The following is a 17,525-nucleotide window of genomic DNA, read 5'->3' on the forward strand; positions in this document are numbered from 1 at the left end:
CCGTCGACGTGAGGGTTGTAAGGAAACCTGTCTGGGGAGGTACAAATGTAATAATGCTAGTTGTGCCGGCTGGATCACTCGGAATAATCGTTGTCACCCCCATCCGGGTAGCCGTAGAAGTAATGGTTGTGATAAATCCGGTGGGAGGAGGCACGAACGTGATAACGGTAGTGGTCCCGAAGGGATCTGAGGGAGGAATGGTTGTAACACCCGTCTGAGAGGCGGTAGACGTCAAAGTTCTGACGAAGCCAGTACGAGGTGGGACAAAAGTGACTACAGTCGAAGGCCCTCCGTCGGGACCTGGTGGGACGGTGGTAAGTCCGGTGGTGCTAGCAGTTGATGTAACAGTAACTGGAGGCGGGCCAGTGACAAAAGTAACAATGGTAGGAGGACCACCACTAGGGCCAGGCGGGAGAGTTGTTAAACCCGTAGAAGAACCCGTAGATGTGAGTGTTACCGGTGGAGGACCAGTGACAAATGTGATTACAGTTGTAGAACCTCCTTCGGAGCCTGAAGGCAAGGTCGTCAAGCCGGTAGTGCTCGCCGTAGATGTCAGAGTCACTGGCGGAGGGCCTGTAATGAAGGTAACAACTGTAGGCGGCCCTTCCGGGCCTCCGGGTAAGGTGGTCAAGCCAGTTGTACTGGCAGTGGATATAAGAGTGACGGGCGGAGGACCAGTCACATAGGTAATGACAGTGGGTGGACCATCAGGGCTTCCAGGAGGAATCGTCGTCAGGCCGGTAGTACTGGCAGTTGAGGTTAAAGTAACTGGTGGGGGGCCTGTCGCGTATGTGATGATTGTAGATGGGTCGCCAGGTCCTCCAGGAAGAGTGGTCAAACCCGTTTTGCTGGCGGTAGAGGTGAGCGTTACCGGTGGAGGACTTGTCAGGTAAGTGACAACAGTAGGGGGTCCCCCATTAGGCCCAGGCGGAAATGTACTTAGACCAGTCGAGCTGCCAAAAGACGTCAGCGTAACTGGTGGAGGCCCGGTCACGAAAGTGATAACAGTGGGGGGCCCTCCGCTTAGTCCAGAGGGAATCGTGATCAACCCTGTGGTGCTTGTAGTCTGGGTCAGCGTCACTGGTGGCGTGGCCAGCGGAGGGGTGATGAAGGTGTTGATGGTGGGAGGTCCACTGCCGGGTCCAGCTGGTACAGTTATCAATCCGGTAGTTGATGCAGTGGATGTCAAAGTGACGGGCGGAGGCCTTGTAATGTAGGTGATGATAGTGGGCGGGCTGCCCTCGGATCCAGGGGGCAAAGTTGTCAGGCCAGTTGTAGTTGCAAAAGAGGTAAGCGTAACCGGAGACGGGGGGAATGGTGTGGTAATGAAAGTGATAATGGTAGGGGGACCGCCATTTTGACCGGGAGGAAGCGTAGTCAAACCTGTCGTCGATGCCAAAGATGTCAGGGTCACCGGGCTGGGCGGTTTGGTGATAAAGGTGACGATGGTTGGTAGACTACCGGCAGGGCCCGGAGGTATTGTCGTCAAACCAGTGGTAGAAGCACTAGAATTGATGATGATGGGTGGTGCGGATGGCGGGCCGGTTGTCACAAAAGTGATGATAGTTGAAGCTCCGCCATCAGGACCAGGAGGAAGAGTCGTGAGACCAGTGGTCGATGCAAGAGACGTTAGGATGACTGGTGGTGTAGTTGGTGGGCTGTCTGTTGCAGATGTGACGATGGTCGAGGGTCCTCCGCCCGGATCGGAAGAATTCGTGCTTAGGCCGGTATGGCTGCCAACAGAAGTCACCGCGGGCAACGAACTCCCAGAAGGCTGAACAAACGTAATGACACTGATCGGGTCTCCTGGGGTTCCTGGTTGGACTGTCGTTGCTCCCGGTTGAAATCCCGTAGACGTGATAGTGACTGTGCCAGGTCCATGGTTCCCAACAACGCCAGGATCACTACCAGGAGTATATGAGGCAGATATGCCCTCCCAGCTGTGGGTCTCAATTGGTGGAACGGCAGAATTACCTGCTCCATCGCCAGAGGCGGAGACAGTTATCGTTGCCTTTGAGGTGAGTGTACCATCGTGGACAATGTTCGTGGTGATTTGCCATTCCGTCCAAGTTCTACATGATTGTCAGCTGCGAGATCTGGATTATGCAAAGACTAAGTGCCAAATACCTAGCACTGGTTGAAACGGATATATTTCCAGAGCATTGAATCTCAAATGGCTGGTACTCGATGATAACTTTGCTGACAGCAGGCGATGGGCTGGCTTGACCGGCAGCAAGTGATGCCCAGCGAACGCCGAGAATAAGTGAAATACTCCACTTCATGTTGAGTTTTTTTGAGTATTAAGACTTTAAGACAAGTTGAAGATGATGCGATGGAACAGTGAGTGCTGGATAAAGATGGGTATTTCAGCAACCTCATCACTTCTGAAAGAGAACCATTGTCATCTTTTAATCCCAACTTACCAACTATGTACGCGAAGTTTGGACATCTCTAACTACGAGGAAGTCGAATCGAGACTAGAAGTGCTTTCCGCAAACATCGAATGAGGCTCCAAAGAATGAAAGCTTTAGCTTAATGTCTGTTGACCATCCATCTCGTGCTCAGCCTGTCTCGACCTTTAGACATGATCAATGTCTGATAGGCTCACGAGAAGACTTCGGCCATTCAATGAGAACCGAGGATATTCTCCTATCTTGACATAACATCGAAACTTCAGTCCGTTTGCGTCTTGGGAGAAACTCATCACGAAAGCTGAGCAGCTCTGCGCCACCAATCTCATCCTATCAGCTATCAACAGTCCCAAAAACGGAGACTTGTGTCTCTAGAATATCATGACAGAACGATTCTAGAGAGAGTTCCTGTGTACATGCAGCCAAATACTTGGCGATTGATGCCAGTCAATGCTGGTTCAAAGGGAATAGTGTTATTCTCCTTGGCAGCTAAGGTATCCGGCGATGGCTCGGCCTTGGGGGTTCTTCAGAAGTTCAGATCTGCAACACGCCTGGCTTTAAGTACACCCCTCATACATAGCAATCCTCTATTAGATACTTGTGCTCCGCAATTAGGTGGACGACGTGATTTAAACTTTCAATAGCTGGGTCAAGTTCCAGGCCTGACGTGCTTAAAGCCTTGGGGGTAATTGATGTCGGATGAACCGGAAACCGCGGGAATCAGAACCGCTGTTCTGATCAAAAACCGACCATAGTTGCGAAAATGCAAGGCATTCACTCTAATCAAAGATTCCAGGGGAGGTACGTACTTTTCAAGGTATCACCCTTGCTGGTTGACACTACTATCATTAACTCTTAATCCCAGCGCAGACGTCACCCGGACCTTGTGCTCTAGATACTTTGAATGGGCTAAAACAGCGTCACCCATCAGATGACTCCACCGAATTAGCGGATGGTCAAGCAACTGTGAGATATGATATGATGGCGTACAAGCGTCGGAAGCTTTGGGTTGTATCCGGCAACTCGAACGCGCACATGTGGATATCTTAGTAACTGAGCAGGAGAAGCAGAATCACGAGCACGGCTCGAAATTTAAACGACGTCGCTCATTGAAGAACACTTTCTTGTCACTGACGGAACAATCTTCGTGATAACAAACCATGGTAATCCGTACTGGGTCCTGAGTTTCCAGCAAAATTATAACCCCAAAAGGAAATTGACAAAGCTGACTCGTGCTATCAGTCAGAAAATAGCTAGCGGAAAGATCACCGTGGGGGAGCTGAGACAATTGCCCTGAAGTACTGGTCTGAGCCGGGAAAGAAGGAAGCAAAATGCTCTCTGTCCGAGCACATGGCCGGGCACCTACGAAAGTGGCCTAGCATTTACTGGGGCATTTTGCTGGGGCAGGTACTCCGTAAGCTTTAGATGATCCTTAATGGACAGGTCACATCAGACATTACTGCAAGACGTGTTTATCGGTCGCATATATTCTCGAATCAAGTATCTCTTTCGGGTAGAGTCCTAGCTTATGCCTGATGCTGGTTGGTTCCCGGGCCGAAACCGTGTAACCCTGGCGCTTAGCATGGCGTCTGGAACGAAGGGAAGAGTCTTAGCATCCACGTAGCGCCTGACCACTCAACTCGACGCCAAAACAAGCGCATCGCAGCTCGGGATCACAGTAAGGCTTCCTCAAATATATGGGCGTTGAGAAACACCGTATTACCTGGTGTACTAGTTGTTGTTTCAAGGGCCCGGTTAAAACAACTGGATTGAACGAGGCGCATGGATCCGTACATCAAGGCCGGTGAACGCCGTGCCGCCGGCAGGAATGGAGAGGTGCTCCTAGTATACGAGCATTGCATTCGGATGTTGCAAGCACGTTAGCCTTGCGCTATAGTGGCCAGCTTCAAGTGATCACCCTTTACCAACATTCTCCTGAGTTTTGTTTCTAGCTTTAGCCCTTGCCTCAAACGTCTTTGAAGGACAACCCAAAGCCTGCTGGACGGGCCGAGAGTGACCATCGACAAAACTTTTAGCCTCATAAGCCCGAGTTTGGAGATGTGTAGGCTCTCCAGTTTCCCCCTCCTGGCATCTCAGAGCCTCTAACTATTGTTGTACTGTTTTGAACTGCGCCAAGGCGATTCCGCTTCCGGAATAGGTTTTTGAGTCTTGATATGGAGCGTTCTGCTAGGTGATCTCAAGACCCAATTGCGGTCATGTAATTAGATGCTGGCCGGGGTTCATGTAATTATGTAGCATTAGAGAAGTACATGTACTGATGCATAGAATGTTAGTGAATGCCACTTATCTCAGAAAATAGAGCCAGTTCGGTGATATAGTGACCGAAATCGCGCTCTGGCAATTAAGTAGTAGCTACAGCAAGTTTGAGACGATATTTTGCGTCCTGAAGTATTTTGTTGCGGCAACACATCTAGTTCAGGACTGTATGTGTTTGCGTCCTGGTTCAAAAGCACAATTCCGTAGTCATCCATGCGAAAGCCTTGTGATTGTGTTTGCGCTAATAGAGTCTGTGTGGCCATGAGAGTTTCGAGCTAGAAATTGAAGCTTGGATGTTTCCCGGATCCTATTAACTCCGATGCACCCCCTTGTCCGCAATACCTGACAGGCTAGCAAGACATCCCATGAACACTGCTGCCCGGTTCGAGAGGTTAGATAAGGTAGCCTGAAAGAGTTGGCAGTACCAGCACGTCGGCATTCGTGGGATGGCGGCAACGTCGCGCATGCCCAAAAGCACTTTGGGCAGACGCAAAGGGAAAAAACAATGCCGATTCTACCGGTCATATTGCCGTGTGAACGGATTGAGCCACGATCACCACATTCATGCATGAGCAATAGAGACTACCCCCGTAAAGGAAAAAGGGAGTGCAACGAGGTGCGTTGTTGAAGAGATCGTGTACGGGAGCTATGAGACATTTCCAGGTCCCTTGCAAATTCAACCCAGAAACTAGTCTACGGTTAGAAATAACTCATCGACAGCTGAGAAGGGCGTTCGAACCATGTACATGTACTTTCTTGTAGGGGAACGCAAATGAGACTAGATGTGCGTGCAAAAACGACGCTTCTTGACGATCGACGAGCGCTTTCTCCCCAAGCTCAACCGGAATTGAGTATTCAACTTAGGAGGTAGGTGGATGAGTACCTGTAATCCCTCTCCCTGAATGCTGAATAATCCATTCATCAGAAGTGTAATACCAGTATACCAGGAAAGCCTAAGATTCCAAGCGATGCTGCGCGTCTATCTTGCGTCTATTCGGTGCTAACATATTTACAGTTCCTTCCTGGGGGTAAAGTTGAGAGATGCCTAGGGACACCTCAGTAACTTCTGAAAGGTATGGTCGCGAAACCATGGGTCCTGCGATATTCTTAGCCAGTCCTCGCGAAATGTTGTTCCGTCTTATGTTCGTTTTGGAACCTAAGGTGGGGGAGACCTCCCCAAAGTAGCGCGCTCATCTTCTCTATGCAAAATACCGCCGTACCAGTCGATAGACCGCGCTATCTATGTTTTAATAATTTTGGTCTCCTACGGGGTACAATAATCCTCGGAAACCCTGTTCAGAGACCGTATGTCTAACATCACTTTAGGTATTTGAGATGCATACACCCATGCAAATGATTCATCCCCTGGCTTTCGCACATTACCCGGGGGAGGGGGGGTGGGGGGGTACATATTCATAACGATTTTGCGGCAAAGCATGAAGACGATCTTCGGGCTAGTTTGGAGTCGGAATGGTACTATGCTTGGCGTCAAGCTGAGGATGACGGAGACTCTATGTACCTTAACTTGGCCTCGAATGCAGGATTCACGAATCGCGATGAGAGCGTGAGACTTGTGAGAGATGAGATGAACAGGCCCATTAAGTCTCAAGTACATGTTTCTTCTTCTCATATCATGTCTGAAATATCTGAAAGCAGTATTTACCAAATATGAACTTTGCTTCAAAGATGGGTGTTGTCTGTCCAAGAGAAGTCAATACGAGCTGCTAGAGCCAACGAAGTTAGTGAAGATCCGTATCAGCTGCTCCTCAGGATCCAATGCTCTGTGGTCGGGCATCATTCAACTTCCGATGACTCCTCTACTAATTGATTTATGGCTAAGCGTCTTGCCAAAACCGAATTTCGAATCGTTACTTTCCTCTTGAGTGAGGCCAAATTCTCTAAATGAGCCTTAGCCTGGTACGCCGAGGCCGGAGATTTCCGATGATATATTCTTTTTGGCGAGCTGAAAATTCAGGTGAAAAGATTCCACGTCATTCTGTGATCTTACTGCATGCGACGGATGCGGAAAACGGTCAAATCTTGCCTGTCACTCAATGAACCCTCTGAGTACGCCTTCGTTGCATGATCATCCGGATTCTGCTTGAAGTTGGAGCTAATTAATTCCAAACCGAACTTCCATACTCTTCTCAGATACCAGACTCTTTATGATGTAAGTAAAATCGCCTGGGTTGGGAGGTAGGTTAATGACGGAGTACATAAGTTCAATGGCGAGCCTGCCTCATCCTCCAACAGACCTCCAAAGCAGCTTTGGCCTCTTCCGCATCCTTCGTTTCCATTAACATCAATTCTGTACACTTCCTGGTAACCTCAAGAATACCAATATCTTGCAGCCACGATGAAAAGAGAATTTTCATATGCCCTTGCGACGTTGACAGCAACAACTGCGGCCTTGAGCACAGAGGTCAGGACCTTGACAACTAAGACGACTGACTGCTCTGTAAGCCTTGAATCCTCCTGACACTCCAGAATTCTTCATGAGTCTTATAGATATACTTTCTAGTCCACTTCCGTTTACGACAACCTTCCAACAGCAACAGTGGGCCAAATCGGAACCACTTCTGTCAACGGTAAGCTGCTAAATAGATGCCTGGTCATTCGCGTTTCTAATCGTCTAATAGGTCAATCGAACGCTATCGGAGCCACAACCTCAGCTTCCAACAACATTGCGACAGTATCGGGGTTGACCTGGGTGCCAACTTCAGGTTCAGCGATTCAGTCGGCAAGCCAAGGTCCTGCTTCAGAAGCTACACAGACTCCCCACTCTTCAACTACTAAAACTTCGCCCTCTGGAACTACAGTCGTCCAGGTTCCTACATCTGCTTCTGAAAAATTCAAGCCTGTTTCCTGGCTGTCTGGAATATTGGCTGCTCTCGCTATGATTATGTAGGAGTATTCCCGGAATGCATGGGGTGTTCACATCTTCTGAAGAATGTCGGCAGACTTTTGTAAAAGCCTTCGACGACTGGAGTTCAAAGATGCTGAAAATCGCCATTCCAAGTTTGATACTATACACACTCAATATTCTGAGGATTTTTCAGATGCCATTGATCTTCAAAACCAATTGATAATTGATCTTCTATTCTGCTAATCTACTGAAATTCAGCTCTTCGACGTGTTCATTGGCAAAAAGGGGCACAAGATCTTCCACCATGTACCACTTAGGCTTCGGCATTTCTTCATGTATGATTTCGTCGTCAATCCTCAAATTCTCGAACGTAACATTCTTCACCATCCGATCTTGGTCATACCCCATTATCAATGATGGATTGACAACCTTCGAGTCTTTCAGGTTTATCGACATGTTCTTGACGTGAACGTCGCGAACACCGCGACCTGGAGCAGTAGTCCACATCGCGTTTTGCATGACACGAATATTGATAAGCTGCCCCTTCGTGATCCTCTCAATTCTAACATCCTCGATATTGATATCGTGGAAAAGATTCTCGTCAGCAGCGTTGATGGCGATACACCCCTGGTACCATAGCTGATTCTCTTCGTGATCCAGGATATCGATGTTGCTTATGCGAATGTTGCTGGTGGTCTCTGGTTTGGCAGGGTTGCCGTGTGTACCCATGTTGATGGCATGAGCGATGTCCGGCAGCAACACACAGTCGCGGATCGTGATGTTGTTTGAGTCACCATACCAGTTCCAGCGATGGGAGTACAGCGCGATGGTATCATCCGAGTTCCGTAAGAAACAATTTGCGATAGTGATGTCCGAAGAGCAGAAGAAGTCGATTCCGTCGCCATTTCCTGCAAATGAAAAGGACCGGTATCTGTTGACAAGAATGTTGTTACATTCTCCAGCACAAAGACTGAAGCCGTTCGCGCCAAGAGAAGTGACCCCTTCAACCTGAATGTTGCTGGCTCCGCTCATGTGGATGGCGCCGCCAAGCTCTCGGTAGACGTACCCACCCTCTGGCCCGAGGATAAACCCGTGACCTCGGACAGAAGAATTGGAAACGTCAATGAAATTCAGCCGACAGGTGATGAAAGCGCCACCAGCCAGATACACTGTTTTGCCTGAAGGAACCATCAAGTTGACCCCATCGGCGACTTTTGAATATGCCGAGCCCTGATTGATGCCCGGCCCAAAGTACCAGATGTCCTCCGAGTCAGCCGTTGGCGCATCTTTGTCGATCTGGTTCGTCAAGAGATGAAGCGCTTTCCACTTGTCTCCATTGATCTCTATCATCAAGTCTCGCGGTTGATCGAGATTAAAGACGATTGTATCATTCTCGACTTGCGCTGTAATGCCCAGAGAAAGAGGTCGAATGACTGCCTTTTCAATGGTACTCGCTTTATATTCAATCCTGATTGCTGTCGGTGCGTTCAAGTCGAATGAAGCTAGCGCCACTGTGTGTCTGTGGAATGCATTTCTCGTGGTGTTAGCGTTTGCAACATCGACAGCATACGCTGGGACGGGGCGCCATTGTTGAGGAACATCGCTCGATGCTACGAAAGCACGGGCTTCAACGATGAAGTCTTGGTTTATTGGGAGACTGGAGGGTGCCTCATAAACTTTGATCGAACTCGATGCCATATCGTTTGAATAGAGTGTATCTTAGCCTATTCGTGAATGGTGTAGAAATCTGTTGATGGAGCAGCGTGAGTCTGTTGAGTTGGGTAGAAGGAGCAAGTGAAAGTCTGCTATTTTCGCACTGAAGGAGCTTCAATCACTTGAAGATGATATTGAACTTGTTTTAGCGGGGATAACTGCAAAGAAGGATAAAGTATTCTATGAAAGGTACTAATAATAGTCCTTAAAGTCTAGGGGATGATGGAGAAAGGGTTTTTGAGCTAATGCAGGCGTCTTCCTCGCTTCTGGAGCCGGGCCATCTCTCGGAATAACTCCGTAGATTGACCCCAAGCCCCGACAACGAGATGTTGTGGAATGAGAGTCGGCCTGCACGTCCGTGGGGTTCTTCGGAAATTTCAACTTCGAATAAGAAATGAAAACATGGTGATCATCAGTCGTTAGTTCACATGTTAAATCATGTTTCGCAGCTTTCCCCGACGTTTTACCCGGCATTTCCTATTGGAACCACCTTCGACGAACTACTCTTCCGAGACAAGACAGCTATCGAAAAGACTATCAAACAACATGCTTGAGGCCTCGAGGCTAGGACACATATGCCTTCGGTGATATGTACATTTCATGTGTTGTCGTGATGGCTTCAACCATCCGAGGCCTCACCACACGTCACGTGACCTCGGTTACATAATCACCGAGATCCACACTCGCTCGCACCCTCTATTTCAGGGCGAGCCTCGTGCCCATTTCATACTTCCAATAGACAACCGTTCTCTACATTCAACGTCGATGCCCCCTATCGTGACTATACGACATGTGTTTATAGTCTCAACTTAATAAAGCGCCAAGCTCGTCAAACGTCATAGAGAAGTTTCAGAACTTTCAAAAGTGAACTTAATGTCCGATACTTTAAGTCGACGGCACATTGTGCTCTCGTTACCGGCACTCTGTCAACATCTTCCCCACCACCTCGCCAAACTTTGATCCCACGATGAGGGAAGTAAGTAGACCGTATGCAACGCGAAGAGACATTTGTGTTCTGCACTTGGAAAATGATCTTTGAGGGAGAGATCTGTCTGGGAATCTATTTTCGGTCCTTATTCTGATTACCGTAGCGCTTGTGGGAAAGCCTTGAGCGGGCAACGGCTGAGGGGGAAAGCCATATGGGCGAACTCGGCATTTGCGCCGCCATGGAAACACTCAGAGTGTTCTGGCCCTTCTTATTTAATTAACGCCTCTATTTGGTTCTACCCTGATGAGTTCTGAAAGAATCTGCGCGGCCCATACCATTTGATATATAGGTGGACTTCGCTATGACTCGACATCATCGTAATGTGGGTGAAATTGGGAATCCCGGCAGCAATGCTGCAGTGGCCCGCCCATGCGTTGCACACAGCCTTCAGTCCTTGCTGATCGTTTCGCAAACATTGAGACATCTTCAGACATATTTCTAGTGGGAGTTCATCGGACGTCGGGCCACTACGAAGTTGATCACTCGGAACATCGGATATCTCCAGACTACCTTAATTGATCTGTAAGGCGAAATGGCCAAATTTCTCTTTTTACTCTGACGAACCGACGTTGCTCTTCTCTCGCAGTTTCCTACCAAAGCAAACGAGTCATTTTTATCCAAGGAAGCAGAACTTGAATTGATTGAATGCAGCGTACGGAGTTCTAGCTGTCGTTTGGTATGTCTTCGACAGAGCTTATAGTCCAAGCTATAAGTTAAGTGATGTGGACTGACGCTTGGTAAGGCTTTTGCTCGAAGTTCATAGCCTTCTACGACCTTGCTTACTGATTACTTCCTTGTCTGCTTTATTTGAGTCACGTTAATATTCAGAATGAAGGGAAGAATTTTCTTCGTGTTCATATCGCTGGCTGCTGCCGCTCTGGTCGCAAAAGAACCTTCAGGCTCCAAGGTCGTTCGGGGGCACCCCCATCCAGTTCGCGATGCTCCCGAACAGTGTTGCTCGATGAGTTCGTCAGGATGTGTACGCCACTCCTACACCCATACTACTGTTTCTCAATTACTAAAAAATCATCTTTGCAGACTTGCGTCGCGTACACTGTCGCGGTTCGTACTAAGCGGAAACGCAGTCACTCTGCCGTTGCAATGCTGAGATCTTTATAGGAATGCATCAAAGGATATTGTTTCTGAGGTCACATTCAAGTTTTGATGCTCCGAGACCATTCTTGTGGTTGGAGTTATGATGGTTGAAATACATAATCTCGGCTGGGGCTGCTCGAAAAAGATCAGGTCCCATGTGCAGTCCGTCTACACTGGTTCTAAGTTTTCGGTCATGTATCAGTCAATACCTTGGGGGCAGGAATAGCAGAACGATTTGATTGAGTTTAGTGGAGGTCAAACTGAACGTTTGCTTCCAGAATTATAGGAGCGAAAGATCGCCTTTCGAAATATGCCACGGAAGCAAGCACGGTAATTATCAGTTGATTGTACGTGTGGCCAAAATCACGTCTGTGCATTGTGGTAGCTTACATCACATTTAGCGGCTACCGTTGACGTTGGACAAGCTAGAAGTCTGTTTTTGCCATGGATATTTCAGATGAGATGTAACAGTTCAACACGCATGATTCGTACGATAATTGACCGCATGGAAAATTCGGCATTCTACTTCCCCTTGGTAGGCTTTTTTGACATGTTGTGGGGGCGGGAAATAAGTTGGCCCGGCGGGATGCCTTCGGCTATGCCGTTATGTAATAATACAAAGGCCATTGCCAACACCAGGCTTTTGGTTCACATGGATTGCGGGTGATATCTCAATGCCTGGTTACGCAGTTTCGTAACTTGACTTATATGAACAGTCGATAGCTACTGTGAGGTCGCGAAGTCTACAGTATTACTTTGGCCAGTCTAAAATTGAGTTCTAGAATCCACCGGCAATTACAGCGCTCAATCCCGTCTTCCCGAGAGCTGAGAGATCCAAGATTAAACGCGGGAGGCTTTTAGCGGTTGATGACTTCTGCTTCTAGAGTTGGTAAGGTCTCTAGCTACTCCATCACGCGGCGTCCGTCACGCTGCAGTCAGTTCCGCCTGACAGATAAGTATGCTGTCTCCATTGATATATCCATCTCTGTCCATGGCCCAGACTCAGCTAGTATATGGAGACAATTCGTCGAAACCTCAATCTGGAATGTTTCAGATGAGAGCATAGCCTTTAGATATATGCTTTCCGGGATGTGGCGGTCAAATCTGGTGCAAAGGAATCTTGTGTTGAGAGTCATATCAACCTGGATCACCCCAGGAGCCGGCGGGAGACTTTTGCCGGCATCCTAAGTCCACTGTACATACAGTGCCGTAAGATTAGACATCTGTCGATCTCTATTCCTGAGTCGCATTTTGGATCGGAATTAAAGGGAGCGGCATGTTCGTCAAGTGTCCTTGTCTCCTTTGGGCAATGACATTGAAATTCTTGCAGTCGAGCCTGCTGGCACACAACCTGGAACCGGCTAACCATTTATCCACCGCAAAGCCACAAGAGGCGCCGTAAATGATCTTGGAATAATCTGCCGATGATGGCCGTGGACCTTGAGCCCAAATATACAGCCAATATAAGTATCATGTAACTTAATATCCACGCCACCCCATGCATTCTCAATTCTCCTTAAGTGATGGTTCTGATCTACCGGCAACAATAAGTGGTAAAGCTTAGTTGGAGCTTATATCGTGGGAAAGGCTAGATAGTGAAAATATGCGGGGCTGTCGTGAAAGCGAGCAGAGGGTATGCTGAGCGACCAATGACTTATAGGGCATAATCATGACCAATGAGCGCGATTGAGCTCGAGTAGTTTGTTCAAGGGGCAGGAGGTCTACCTCTGCCTTACGTCTGGATATATTGATACTCTGATGCATTGTAGAGCCGATGGCGCATAGGAAGACCCAAACAGAACCCTATTTTGGATTTCTTTGATGGTCAGTCTAGACCTAACACAACCCACGGGGCAAACAGGGAGGCACTTAATACATGGACACATTGTCAACATTAGTATGTACTATTTGAAACAAACGCGACCAGCGACATATTCTTCATTCATCTATCAGACACAGACATAAGAAGAACGTCGATTCTTCAACTCATTCGAGACAGGCGACTGGGACAGGGCTTATGTACGAGAAAGATAGGGTGCGTTGCCCGGGGGGTATTAGTAATGTGCATTTATACTCGCAACCATCTATGGCACGTCGAACGTTGAATGAGCCTTGCATCGGCCGCTCCGCCTAACGGATCGACTTTTGATTCACTCCATGACGTAGACAGGCTCAGTGATAATCCAAAATAATTCCATCGCTTCATCAGAAGATTAATGAGACATGCTCACATAACGGGTAAGGCTAAGAGTCCTTGCCGGGCCTTGCGCCGAAAACGATTTCACACATGTAGCTTCATTTCATATTTTGTAGGCGAAGTAGACGTTATTAGTGATACCGTGTACGCCTAGCTTGTCTATATCAGGAACAAGCGGATTTGGATCATTTGAGAGGCCATCTTGTATTGATTGTGTATTGAGTTGTTTCAAGCGCCTCCCTACTGACAAATACAAGTCTAAAGTTTTTTTCCAGACACGAGAAACTACCAATGGCCCAGTACCCCTTCTCTTGAATGAACCTAGGACCAAACATGATGGCGACACTTATTTCGGAGCGAGGAGCCTAGTGTTGGAGGATCGGACACGGATGCTGGTGCCCTTTCCACCGGGGTTGAGCGCCCGTACATTGGAAATGGTGGGGTTGGTGAATTGGATGCTGTTGGTGTTTCCGCTGCGGACACCGTTGGTCCGGGCCCCCCATGAGAGGCTGATCTCCGGGTTGGCAGTCGAGCGGCGACCCGCTCCGACACCGAGGGGGTACTGCTGGCGGTAGGTGAAGGTTCCCTGGGTGAAGCCGGGACCCTCCCGGGAGACGCGGCCGAAGCCGGTCATGGCGGCATCGCCCTCGAGCTCGATGCCTGCCTCGCCGGCGCGGGTCACGGTCGTGCCAACGTTGGTGACGGTGGCCTCGACGGCGGCAGTCTCAGCCGCTTCGGCGCCGGTGACGGCAAGGTCGACGGAGACATCTATGGTGGCGACGACTTCCGCCGCCTCGAGTACTTCGATGGTGAGCTCGATCAGGGCGAGGGCGCCCAAGATGAGTTGGGCCTGGGCGTAGGCCGCGAAGAGGAAAATAGGGAGGAGGACTCTCATGATTCCGACTTTGGTCGAAATTTTTTTAAATGGATGTGTTAAAATGAGCGTGTAATTGAAGCGATCGTGTGTAAGTGAGAGACTGGATGTTGATGAGAACACAACAAAGACTTGGACGAAATTGACCAATTCTTATGTGAGTTGAGGAAGCCCGAGTCCGGGCTGACTCCGGACATCTACAACTATCTCTTCGATAATTGTGAATCATTAAGTTTTCCCGCCATAGTAGCAATCAAATTGGATTATCAGTTACGAAGTTTCCACTTTTCCTGAATGGTCGAGAGATCTTCAATTGATCTGTATGTCACCTGCTCGCGAGTCGTGAGCGCCGGATATGGTTTCTGCCAAGGCCCAGCACAGACACATTTTCTATAGTCAGTCGCCAGAAGAACTTGCGGCTTTAAAGGTGAGTGTCATCACGAGATTTAGAATTCGACGCTTAATTGGGAGAAGTTCCGGTTTAGTGCCTAGTGTAATCATCTAAAAGGAGTTACTTTCTGAGAGAGGATATGTGAGGCTGATGGGTGACTTGAATTAGACGACCTTGATGAGCTGTCCGTTGGGTCCTCTACCCTAGTCGCTGCTAGTAAGCGGAGTTGAAAGAGTCTGTACAACTTCGGGTCCTGTCTCGGTTTTGGTGAGACTCTGATAGAATTCTCTCTGCGCTCTACATCCATTTGTCTGACAACTATGATACCTTTAGGTTGTCACAGGCTTCTGATGCCGTAGAATGCCTGACATCCCAACACTGCGCATGTTTCGTGATACCCCCATCTTTGTCAAACGTACATGCCACGATGAATAGGCCTCCTTTGTTTTTACTAGGACCGTCCATGCTGTTACATTGGCCATTGCCATAACACTCACAATCCTCTATTTAGTCGTTGTAGTTTGGTTTCTAGCTTGATTCTTTTTTCGGCGATTCCGGTTTACGAGGACTCAGGCCCCAAAGCGAGAGCTGCTAGGGACATTCAGAATGCAACCAAACCTTCAATCTCGAACCATGAGACGATCCCGACTTTCCAGTGGGACATTCTCGCCGGCGAGCCGGAGACATCGCATAATTCGGCTTGGAATGCTGCACCGGCTCCTGCTTGCCCCGTTTTCTTCCAAGAAGGTAAAAAAGCTTCGACGGTGATTCTGCAAGTCAATTGAGCCAAGACTTGGAGCCTGGCGATGCCCTATTGTAATTACTCGCGCGTTCCGTGGCTGGGGTTCATCCAATCTGACTGTACTCCGTAGTTACGAACTGCACTACTCTATATATGAGAACAAGCCGCACCGCGGCTAAGATTGGTTGAACCATCTGAACAACAACTCTCACATTCATTTTACCAACATCAATTGACGCTACCCACACTCTTTTCAGAAAGCTTCAACTGTAGCATTCGCTCTTTTCCCACAATGCAGTCTTCTTTCTTCTTGGCTGCTCTCCTGGCCGCGGTTGTGCCCGCGTTCGCCTACGAAGTCGGAATTGGCTCTTGCTGCACAGCTCAGCTCAAAGCTTGCCACGAGCAGGGTGCTGATGCCTGCATCTGGACCAATGCGGCCATTTGCGTCAACAACCCAAAGAACTCTGTCCCTATTGACGAGACATGCAACGAGCAGTGTCCGACTGCCTCCGTGAAGACTCCGGATGGCTTCATCTACAAGTTCCAAAAGCACAAGTGAATTTTACTATGACACTAGTGTCTGTCTGTTCAGATGCTTAGAATATTGGCTAATCAACTTCATAGCGCTCCTGCCGGCACTTGTGTTTGCAGCAACACCAACCCGAACGTTGGAAAGTACTGCTACGGGCGTAAGAGGGACCAATTTTGAGATATGGAGAGGGCCCTGAAATAAGGCGCGGAAATATTCAGATTGCGGCGTTTGCAACATTGTTTTAGAAGACCGAATTATAAGCTTAGACCTTACGGCCGATGATGAAAGTGCAGGAACAGTTCAACTCTGCCATTTTGTGGCCCTTGCCTATCCTCATATAACTTTCATGCCGAACTCTAAATGTCGGGAACCGGTTCCCGTCTCACAACTCCCTGCTAGAAGCATGGGCCAGGTTTGGAGTGTTGTGATTGCGAAGCCATACTACAAAAAGCTTCGGTAACCATGATCATGGTTTGACTTGTAAACATGTCTTTGAAATGCGCCAATGATTTCTTCGATCTGAGGATCTTGAGGTGGGAGAACGTGAGACATGATGAGACCACAGAAGCCGTTGGTTCGATCAATAAACTGTAACTTACGTTTAGCAAAAACATTTGGAAAGGAGAGGACATAAAGCTGACCCAAAATTGGTTCGTTCCACCACCCCATACCAAAGTCTTTGGTCCCCGTGGGCACTCCGCCTCTGAACGACGACCGTCGATCAACATTCCTCCCAATCCCCAATTGTAGACCTCGCCACGGTAAAAGTCGCCAATGGTTAGTTTTCGCCTGTCGAAATCTGCCTGTAGAGCCGCTCTGCTTTGGTCCGACAAGTTGGCCTGGAACATCATGTCCACAGAATCGGGCTGGAGCACACGTCTGTCGTTGCTGAAGATGGAATAGAGGAGCTCCATGTAATCTCCTGCGCTGCAATAAGCCCCATGACCTCCGAAGCACTCCGTGTCGACTCCTTGATTCAAGGTCAGGACGTTGGGATACACCTCGAGACTCCCAGTGGTTGCGTTTCTTTCCGTGAGGGTGGCGATCTTGTGATTTTTCCCTTCTGCGTTTGGCCAGAAGGTGAAGCTAGATGCTTCCAGTGGTGCCCACACGTGTAGTTTTAGGTACGTTTCTAGAGACATGCCGGTAAGCTGCTCTACCAATTTGCCCGCCCAATCAAGTCCGCATCCATAATCCCAACCCTCTCCCGGTTCGAAGAGCAGCGGGTCGTCAAAACGCTCTTCAATGGTAGCCTCCAAGGTAGCCGGGAGTTTCCCATTGAGACTTCGAAGTCGTCTTAGGTCTTTATTTTGGAAATAGTAGCTCGTACCGGCGGAGTGTGTCAGCAGATGGCGAAGGGTTATTGGGTTGCGACGCTCATTGAGGATGGGTGAGCCGTCTGGACGCCAGCCGACCAGGACTTTCTGACGCCCCAGAGC

At 48.7% G+C, this 17,525-nt stretch overlaps 3 protein-coding genes across 3 annotated transcripts; 1 reads left to right on the forward strand and 2 right to left on the reverse strand.

Annotated features, from left to right (window-relative positions):
• Positions 1 to 7,785: 7,785 nt before the first annotated feature.
• N0V96_007177 (uncharacterized protein) lies at positions 7,786 to 9,155 on the reverse strand (the record flags this gene model as incomplete). Its single annotated transcript, XM_065757948.1, has 2 exons — positions 7,786 to 9,056; positions 9,125 to 9,155. 2 exons carry the CDS (start codon positions 9,153 to 9,155, stop codon positions 7,786 to 7,788), a joined length of 1,302 nt encoding a protein of 433 aa, XP_065613471.1.
• A 4,738-nt stretch (positions 9,156 to 13,893) lies between these two features.
• N0V96_007178 (uncharacterized protein) lies at positions 13,894 to 14,442 on the reverse strand (the record flags this gene model as incomplete). Its single annotated transcript, XM_053198144.2, has 1 exon — positions 13,894 to 14,442. One exon carries the CDS (start codon positions 14,440 to 14,442, stop codon positions 13,894 to 13,896), a length of 549 nt encoding a protein of 182 aa, XP_053044342.2.
• Positions 14,443 to 15,846: 1,404 nt separating this feature from the next.
• Positions 15,847 to 16,113, forward strand: N0V96_007179 (uncharacterized protein; the record flags this gene model as incomplete). Its single annotated transcript, XM_053198145.2, has 1 exon — positions 15,847 to 16,113. The coding sequence occupies one exon, from the start codon at positions 15,847 to 15,849 to the stop codon at positions 16,111 to 16,113; it is 267 nt and encodes an 88-aa protein (XP_053044343.2).
• Between the last annotated feature and the right edge of the window lie 1,412 nt (positions 16,114 to 17,525).

This window comes from Colletotrichum fioriniae (genome assembly GCF_027942845.1).
Source record: "Colletotrichum fioriniae strain IMI 355084 chromosome Unknown scaffold_8, whole genome shotgun sequence".
Classification (NCBI taxonomy): Eukaryota; Fungi; Ascomycota; class Sordariomycetes; order Glomerellales; family Glomerellaceae; genus Colletotrichum; species Colletotrichum fioriniae.